Source organism: Trichomycterus rosablanca, chromosome 12 (assembly GCF_030014385.1).
Source record: "Trichomycterus rosablanca isolate fTriRos1 chromosome 12, fTriRos1.hap1, whole genome shotgun sequence".
Taxonomy (NCBI): domain Eukaryota; kingdom Metazoa; phylum Chordata; class Actinopteri; order Siluriformes; family Trichomycteridae; genus Trichomycterus; species Trichomycterus rosablanca.
Genome location: NC_085999.1, coordinates 35,683,144 through 35,692,961, shown reverse-complemented (window position 1 = coordinate 35,692,961; position 9,818 = coordinate 35,683,144). Strand labels below are relative to the sequence as shown.

At 35.8% G+C, this 9,818-nt stretch overlaps 2 protein-coding genes across 2 annotated transcripts in view; one reads left to right on the top strand and one right to left on the bottom strand.

Moving 5' to 3' along the window:
- LOC134324366 (UDP-glucuronosyltransferase-like) overlaps nucleotides 1-1,793 on the top strand; it is a 13,819-nt gene extending 12,026 nt beyond the window's left edge. Inside the window, exon 5 of the mRNA XM_063006187.1 lies at nucleotides 1-1,793. This exon is cut by the window's left edge and continues 1,691 nt beyond it. The gene's annotated coding sequence lies outside the window, so the exon portion shown is untranslated.
- Nucleotides 1,794-3,681: 1,888 nt separating this feature from the next.
- On the bottom strand, nucleotides 3,682-9,425 carry LOC134324054 (C-type lectin domain family 4 member M-like). The gene is made up of 5 exons (XM_063005706.1): nucleotides 9,278-9,425; nucleotides 5,983-6,411; nucleotides 4,676-4,821; nucleotides 4,386-4,492; nucleotides 3,682-3,829 (listed from the first exon to the last, which is right to left on the bottom strand). Exons 1-5 carry the CDS (start codon nucleotides 9,423-9,425, stop codon nucleotides 3,682-3,684), a joined length of 978 nt encoding a protein of 325 aa, XP_062861776.1.
- Nucleotides 9,426-9,818: the final 393 nt, after the last annotated feature.

Genomic DNA, 9,818 nt, shown 5'->3' with positions numbered 1-9,818 from the left:
GTTCTGATAGAAAGGTGTCAGAATACACAGAACATCACAGTTGCAGGGCTGTTGCAGGACCAACACAATATTAGGAAGGTGGTCATAATGTTATGCCTGATCGGTGTATGTAAGCTGCATGTAGGTCATGGCAGTCCCGCAATAGCTATTTTTCTGTGACTGAAGTTTGGAACGCGCTTGTTCCTCAAAACCCTTTTCCTAAATTTGAGTTGATTTAGTTACAAATCTATTGTGGATTTTCTACAAATATACATGATCAAAAATAAATATACAGCAACTTAAATGATGAATTGATTTGTGTAGTAAGTTCTATAATGCCAGTGAAGTCATTGTTATTTATTATGACTGACTACAGCTAGTGGCCAGTCTCTGTAAGTAAATAGGGCATTATTAAAAAGTACATGGAACAGTGGTCAGACAGAAAGCCAAAGTCAGATGTAAATTATTTCAAACTTTCTACTAAACATATTAATCAACCAGGTTACTCATATTTATGTTCGAAGCAAGAAGTGTCTATAAGTCAGTTACAATATCAAAAATAATTAAAATCCCAAAACTGTTATGACATACATGACAATTAACCTTACAATTGTATGTAAACTTTTGAATTTACCTGTACTAATTGGTACAATCTAAAAAAAGCTCAAAAGTAGTTACTCTTTAGAGACTACGCATAAAAATTGATGCCTGAGGGATAGCACACCAGGGCCGAGATTCTGAACTCCTCGGTTCAAAACTTGGCGTTGCCACCAGTCGGCTGGGCATAATTGGCGGTGCCTGCAGCAGACACGTTTCTGCTAGGGCGGGATGACCGTACCATGTGGGTGGGGTCTTCAAGCACTGTGTAAGGACCCTGACTGGCAGATAGAGGCGCCTGTGGAGAATTCATGGGTGAATAAGTGTTCCGCTAAGAGCTGCGCGGGTCAAAGGAGGCATGAGCAGTAATATACCCACCTCAACCGCAATCAGGGATCCTCCAGCAGCGGAAGACAAATTGACTACACTAAATTGGAAGAGAATGGGAGAAAATGCATAAATAAAATAGAAAAACAAATTGATGCCTGGAGGTCTGTGAAAATTACAACTTTTTTCACTTATTCTTTATCTTAGCATAAAAGTATAAGAAGTTAATTTTGTAAAACAGGAACAATCTATATTTATTATCATTCTTACAAACAAAATAAAAGCAACTGGAAACTGGAAGTGGAGAAAAACAAATGAACCATTTCAGAATGTTCCATGAGCTCATGTGGTGTAATGGTAAGAGTCACGCTGTTATGAGTTTGGGCTCACAAAATAGAAAAGGGGCATATCGTAACATAAAGCTAGCCACTGGGGTGATACATATCATTTCATCCTTTTTGTCCCAAACCATGATCCTCTGTGGCGACACCATCTGAAGCAGCCGAAAGGAATCACGTATCATTTATAATAAAATACTATAGTAGCACTTACATGTGGTGGTTCTTGTGTGATTGTTTTGAGTTGCTTTGCTTCATTTTTGTCAGAAAATTCTTGAGAAGAAAGTAAAATCATCTGTCTGTTGACTGTGTTATGCAGCAGGACAAGGATACAAAATACAAGGTTTTGAAAAGGCCTAGTGATATTCATGTGAGATTAAAAATGAGCAGTCCTCTAATCTACAGTGATTATAGAAAGTGGTTAGATGCTGTTATTGCAGTTAATGGTGTTGCACCCAGTTACCAAGTTCATGAAGAAATAATGTTTGACAAAAGTGATGTGGGTGATTGATAATGTTGTCCTTTATATAAATAAAATTATATATTATAAAATGTGTTTTTACTGAAGTAATGTCAATTAATACATCTAAAAACAGTAACAAAAGTCATCAGAAAGAAAGCAATTTGTTTTTCACACCATTATATGCTTAAAAGAGTAAGTTCTTAATGACTCAGAAGCACTAACACAAACCTAGAGCAAAGTATTATCATGTATTATCATACGCCACACTGTTTTAAAACATTCCACAATGAGAAGGTAAATTGGTGACAGGTGAGGGAACCATGATTGGGTATTGAATGAGGATCCATCAAGAGCTCAGTCAAGCAAAGATCGGTTGTGGCTCACTTCACCGTCATGAGAGAATTGTCAATCAGTTTATAAAGAACAATAGGGCGGCACGGTGGCTCGGTGGGTAGCACTGTCGCTTCACAGCAAGAATGTCCTGGCTTTGATCCCCAGGTGGGGTGGTGTGGGTTCTTTCTGTGTGGAGTTTGCATGTTCTCCCCCCACAGTCCAAAGACGTGCAAGTGAGGTGAATTGGAGATTTTCCATGACTGTGTCGGATATTAAACTGATGAATCTTGTGTAATGAGTAACTACCGTTTCTGTCATGAATGTAACCACAGTGTAAAAAATCCCAATAAACAAACAAAAAGAACAATAATCAATGCAAGATTAAAAATAATTAAGTGATTTCAGATAGATTATTTAGTGTGTAGAAGCCATAATTATTGCACATTTTGTAGGACACAGTAGTAGATTGCATTACAAACAGTACCCTTCCCTAAATAATACAATTAATAGTACTAATACTGTGATGCAGCACATCCTGTTTTGAATAGCAGTATGTATTTTTAATGCGGACAAGAATTCTATTCTTGTAGATGATGTATTAATGTTTTTTGTTTTCTACCAAGACGACTGGTTTTACTTCCAGGATTACAGAAATGTCTAAAACTAAAGACATTTCACCAGTGTATGGTAGTCTTTAGATTTTAATAATTTCTGTAATCTTCTATGAATGATTGAAAAGCACAATATAAGGTTCAATCATAAACCTATTTAGGGTCTTGTGAAAATTTGACAAAATCTAGGTGTCCCCAAAATTACATAAAACACATTTAATATGTGTTACATTTCTGTTAGCTCTTATCTCATCGTCCAGCTACTTTTAATTTCCAGTAACAAGCTTTTGCCACTTTTAACACACTGGTAAAAGAAACCACCAACTGTAGTCAATAACTAATGAGAAATTAAAGATGCATAAACAAATTAAAAGACATCAAAGAAATCTCTACAACAATAAATGAATAATCTAAGTTGCTGTGTAACAACATTCTCTACAAGTGAACATTAGCATCACTAACAGTCACTGAGCAGTGTGTAAAAGTGCTAACTTTACTTCTGCATTGTGTGGTGTGAAATGCATGCTAAAGGCACCACTTACTCACCAGCTTTATAAAGCTTTGTGTTAACTCTCTCTGTGCCAGTTCGGGAGTCATGTACCATTGTCACTGATACATTTAATCATTAAAAGGAACAAAATGTTTTTATTAATTGATTTATTAGGATTTTAATGTCATGTTTTACACACTAATGGTTACAATTATGACAGGACAGGTGATTACCGGTAACACAAGATTCATCAGTTTCAGGTTTTATTGTCAAACACACTCATGGACAATTTTTGTATCTCCAGTTAACCTCACTTGCACGTCTTTGTACTGTGGGAGGAAACTGGAGCTCCTGGAGGAAACCCAAACCATTTTTTTTATGCATATTCACTTTCTTTCAAATCTGAAAACTCCATTCTTGCATTTGTGGTCTCCAATACAATCCAAAAAATATAAGATAGTAAAGAATTATGTTTAATATAATAATACAGTATATGATTATTATATTACATATTAATTGTTTTTTTTATTCACATTAAACATTTCAGCTACTAAAACCTTTCTTCTCACAGATCCAAACAAACTGCCGATCACATGAAAAATCCATCCAGTTCCATGTGGCATCAATGTGATATCCAGTAACAACACAATTCTCACCTCTATTACCGTTGGGTTCATCATGATTCCAGAAGCTGCAGGAGAACCAGAGAATCCAGTAAGAGTTTTCAGTCACAAGAATAAGCAATCATTATGTCTATAAATATCCTAATGAATATTGTTTATTAGCCAAAATTGTTATAAAAAATTAATTGTTTTCCAAGCATTCAGTCACAGAAAAAACTAACATTAAAAAAATTAAACTTTAAAGACTGACATGACATATAGTGGATTTAGGAAGTATTCAGACCACTTTTGTGAACACTTTATTGATTTATAATGGATATAATTGCCATTTTTACTATCAGTCTACATGTATTCTGTTTTTCACAGACATATTTAGACTCTTTGCCATGTTACAACAAATTATAATCATCTCTAACTGAGTTTTAAGGGCCCCAATTTACATTGAATTGTCAGAATAAAAGCCAAACAGATTGGTGATAAAATGGTAATTCTATCCATTCAAAATCAAATCCACAATAATGTGTGCACAAAGTCAGGGGGTCTGAATACTTTCTGAATCCACCATATGTCACAAGTAAATGTCGACTTTCTACCTCAACTATGTTTAGTAAAGTGATTTCTTACGGTGTGGTCAGTGCCGAACCGTCGACCCATTTCCACTTTCCCTCTTCATCCATGTCATTCAGACCAATCCACACTTCTTTATTATAGTTCAAACTTTTTACAAAGTCCTGTTAGTATAAAGCAATGTTTTTAACATCAAAGCATGTGCATTAGAGACGTAACAAACTCATCTTTTTAAAACCCATCATGTTTATGTTTAGAGAAAGGAAAACCTCTACAGATAAGACACTGCGTAAATTTTTTTTGTGATCAGTGTAAGAGTAAGATTAAAAGTATAGGATTTAGATGACCTGTTCCTCTTTGGTATTTATGATCGCCAGGTTAGCTCCTCTTCGTCTGCAGTCCTCCCTGCTATCACTCCATTTCTTCTTGTCAGTGGAGATGTAGTAAAGACTGGACCTGAACGTGACCCATCCTGACTGGCAGATGTCTCTCTCTGGACAGACAGTAAGTTAAAATGCACATATTTTATCATCTTATTCATTAATTTACATGTTCCAGCAGCCCCGGTTCTGGACTGCGATGACTGAAGAGGTAGTGATAAAATCTTAGGGGTTGGGGGCAATGTCCACCACAGCACTCTGCATTTTTTACTTTAGTTTTGCCCTAAGCCAGATTCGAACCTAGGGTGGAAAAATATGCGAGATGCGCTCTGCCCACTGCACTACTCAAAAAGCGGTGTATTAAACACATTGTAATGTTGATATAACCTGCGCACACACGGCGTTACTAAGACTAAAAGTGAACACTACTTAAAATAATAACCAAACACTTTCTAATTCCCACGGTAGCAGCAGAAGCCGCTTACCCTGTTACAGGTTCAGAGATAATTAAAAAAGTGAGAAAATACTGCCTAGCGCCGGCCCTATGTTCCAGATAAGCTTATTGACAGCACTGGTTAGATATATAGGATAACAAAGTTCTATTTTTTATATTAACAGTGCACAACCTAATCTGGACTTCTAGCTAGTTCTTTGGTATGGTACCTACAGCAAAATATTTACAGGTTTTGTTCAGAATCAGTGATTATCACACCATTTTGTTTTGTTATTTAATTTACCAACAAATTAAAAACATTTGTACTTGTAAATGTGTTATTGGGAATTACAACTATAAGTAATATGCTAACAAACAATTTGCCTTTTGCACTGTGGTTAAATTTTTACCCATTTTCTTCCTGCAAAACCATTTTCAGTTCCTTAAATTATGAGGGGTTCTCTGATTGACTCTAAATCCTTTAAAAACTTTTGCTTGTTTATTTTTTGGGTTAAGTTTGGGCTTGTTGTGTTATTAACATTTTTTAATTTAGTTTCCTGGCCAAAGAGATTAAATTCTTTATTGTTCGGTACATACTCTTTGTACATACTATTTAATGTATTTGATGACTGTATTGCACTGATGCTCACTGATGCATATCAAGATGCTCCCACCACCATACTTTACTTTAGCTTTAGCTTTTTTTTTATTCTTTTGTCTTATTTAAATCATGAATAATGAAGCTGTTGTGTCACTATGGACTGCATGTTAAACTCTGCACATGTGGATCTGTGTGTAACATTGTGTGTAACAATCCAAAAAAAGTGATTGAATACCTTACCTAGTTCAGAAAGCTTCTTCTTTAGTCCATCTCTCTCACTTTGTATCTGGTCTTTCTCTTTAGTCAGGCTGTTGTAACTGGTCTGTAACTGGTCTTTCTCTTTAGTCAGGCTGTTGTAACTGGTCTGTAACTGGTCTTTCTCTTTAGTCAGGCTGTTGTAACTGGTCTGTAACTGGTCTTTCTCTTTAGTCAGGCTGTTGTAATTGGTCTGTAACTGGTCTTTCTCTTTAGTCAGGTTGTTGTAACTGGTCTGTAACTGGTCTTTCTCTTTAGTCAGGTTGTTGTAAATGGTCTGTACCTGGTCTCTTTTAAAGGTTTGGTTGTTGATATACATTGAGAGCCTTGCAACACCAACCAGTAGAAGTGCACACAGCAGTGCCAGGCACAAAACTACTGGTTTAAAACATCTGGTTCCTGCACTGCTGGATCCTGTAACCAAAAATATATATAATATAATATTGTATATTATTGTAATAAATATAATATTGAAGAAGAACCCTGAAGTCACAACTGAGAGCACAGAATCACTTTTTGTTTGATTTTTTCATTTATGTTATTTATTTATTTATTTATAGTTTTTGGATGAAGATTTAACAAAAACTGATAAACATTCCCAGATTACCATCTAGGTAGGCAAAATTCTGTAGAATAACTTTGGTCACAAATGTATTTATTATTTTATTATTGTATTATTATTATTATTATTTAACTGAATAAATAACACTCATAATTTAGTCACAGTATCGCACGTTAACGTAATGTACAACCCACTGTCTAATAGCAGCATTTTACTGCCAGTGTATATTTTCTGTTCTGCTTCTTGCTCCGGCCGCTGTTCATATTGGCTTGTCTTTAATTTCTTGTTCCCTCGGTTGTATTAGATGTGATAAACTGTGTAGTTTTATAATAAAATGTGATAAACTGTGAAGGTTCTAATATTTCTCACCATTTGTCTTTTTTTTCTGATTTTCAGGTGTTTGTATTTACCTTTGATGCACTTCCAAAGTGTTAATCTAGTGTTAATCTTTTCTCACTGCTATTGTAAATTCACTCCAAGTTAAATTGTTATTGTTTATTAATAATAATAATAATAATATTTTATATTATTATTATTATTATTATTATTACTATAAATATTGCAATAATTACTAAATTATTAAATATTATAATAATAAATAAATTATAATATAAAACAACTATTAATATATGTATAATATAAATTTATAATTATAAAATAAATTATAATTATAATAGAAAAATTATAATTATAAATAAAATTATAATAAATATTATAATAATTATAATATGATAATAATCATCATCATCATACTAATTATTGTTGTTGTTGTAAATAATAATAATAACAATAAATATCTCATTAGTCTCTATCTTGTGTTTAAGCTTCATTAGAATTCCAATCCATTCATTTAGTATAAAAAAAAATCTTGTGAATCTTTAATAAATGGAATGATCATTTTAAAGCTGTATTTTGTGTTTTCTTGTGTCGTCTCAAACTTATAAAACATTGGGAAGGGAGCAAAAACTTTTTTTTTCTCCACAGGGTAAGTTTGCACCTTCAGTTTAGTCACATAAAAATAAAGATTTGTAAAATGTTAAATTCAGTTTCTGAAATGATACTATATATACAGTGTATCACAAAAGTGAGTACACCCCTCACATTTCTGCAGATATTTAAGTATATCTTTTCATGGGACAACACTGACAAAATGACACTTTGACACAATGAAAAGTAGTCTGTGTGCAGCTTATATAACAGTGTAAATTTATTCTTCCCTCAAAATAACTCAATATACAGCCATTAATGTCTAAACCACCGGCAACAAAAGTGAGTACACCCCTTAGTGAAAGTTCCTGAAGTGTCAATATTTTGTGTGGCCACCATTATTTCCCAGAACTGCCTTAACTCTCCTGGGCATGGAGTTTACCAGAGCTTCACAGGTTGCCACTGGAATGCTTTTCCACTCCTCCATGACGACATCACGGAGCTGGCGGATATTCGAGACTTTGCGCTCCTCCACCTTCCGCTTGAGGATGCCCCAAAGATGTTCTATTGGGTTTAGGTCTGGAGACATGCTTGGCCAGTCCATCACCTTTACCCTCAGCCTCTTCAATAAAGCAGTGGTCGTCTTAGAGGTGTGTTTGGGGTCATTATCATGCTGGAACACTGCCCTGCGACCCAGTTTCCGGAGGGAGGGGATCATGCTCTGCTTCAGTATTTCACAGTACATATTGGAGTTCATGCGTCCCTCAATGAAATGTAACTCCCCAACACCTGCTGCACTCATGCAGCCCCAGACCATGGCATTCCCACCACCATGCTTGACTGTAGGCATGACACACTTATCTTTGTACTCCTCACCTGATTGCCGCCACACATGCTTGAGACCATCTGAACCAAACAAATTAATCTTGGTCTCATCAGACCATAGGACATGGTTCCAGTAATCCATGTCCTTTGTTGACATGTCTTCAGCAAACTGTTTGGGGGCTTTCTTGTGTAGAGACTTCAGAAGAGGCTTCCTTCTGGGGTGACAGCCATGCAGACCAATTTGATGTAGTGTGCGGCGTATGGTCTGAGCACTGACAGGCTGACCCCCCACCTTTTCAATCTCTGCAGCAATGCTGACAGCACTCCTGCGCCTATCTTTCAAAGACAGCAGTTGGATGTGACGCTGAGCACGTGCACTCAGCTTCTTTGGACGACCAACGCGAGGTCTTTTCTGAGTGGACCCTGCTCTTTTAAAACGCTGGATGATCTTGGCCACTGTGCTGCAGCTCAGTTTCAGGGTGTTGGCAATCTTCTTGTAGCCTTGGCCATCTTCATGTAGCGCAACAATTCGTCTTTTAAGATCCTCAGAGAGTTCTTTGCCATGAGGTGCCATGTTGGAACTTTCAGTGACCAGTATGAGAGAGTGTGAGAGCTGTACTACTAAATTGAACACACCTGCTCCCTATGCACACCTGAGACCTAGTAACACTAACAAATCACATGACATTTTGGAGGGAAAATGACAAGCAGTGCTCAATTTGGACATTTAGGGGTGTAGTCTCTTAGGGGTGTACTCACTTTTGTTGCCGGTGGTTTAGACATTAATGGCTGTATATTGAGTTATTTTGAGGGAAGAATAAATTTACACTGTTATATAAGCTGCACACAGACTACTTTTCATTGTGTCAAAGTGTCATTTTGTCAGTGTTGTCCCATGAAAAGATATACTTAAATATCTGCAGAAATGTGAGGGGTGTACTCACTTTTGTGATACACTGTATTTACCTGAAGTGGTTCTCTTATGGCAGGTAGGCAGATCAATTTCTGTGTTGTCTTCATTTGCGTGGATATCTTCATTTAAGTTCTCATTGGCATAAAAATTGGTTGATTTGATGTTAAAAAAATCTGGGTTTTCATAAATATCTTCACTCATATTTGATTTTGTTCTTCTGTCCCTTTCTGTAAATATTCTGGTGTTTTACTAAAAAGCTGTATCATCCACTGCAGAGTCCAGCTTTAAAAGAGATGTTGTGGTTTGGTAAATATGTACTCAGATCTCAAGAAAGGAAGTTCTCTTTAACTTCACAAGTGTACGTAAAAGGAAGAACAGTAAAAAAAAAAAAAACATGAGCAGAGGATAGCATGACATGAGGAAAAAGATTCTCGAATCTGATTAGACAAAAATTAAACTCTTAGTGCAGAACAGCAATGACAATATCTGGTTAAAAATAAACAAACAGGCACAGCACATCACCTTGCTCATACCATCTCTACAGTAAAACATGGTTGTGGTATCTTCATCTTTCTCAGTAGCAGGGACGGGGAG

Coding starts and splice junctions, on each gene's coding strand:
- LOC134324054 (XM_063005706.1), bottom strand. CDS start 9,425: ATGAGTGAAGATATTTATGAAAACCCAGATTTTTTTAACATCAAATCA. Junction 6,412..9,277: donor CCATAAGAGAACCACTTCAG/GTAAATACAGTG, acceptor TTTTGGTTACAG/GATCCAGCAGTGCAGGAACC. Junction 4,493..4,675: donor TAAATACCAAAGAGGAACAG/GTCATCTAAATC, acceptor TTATACTAACAG/GACTTTGTAAAAAGTTTGAA.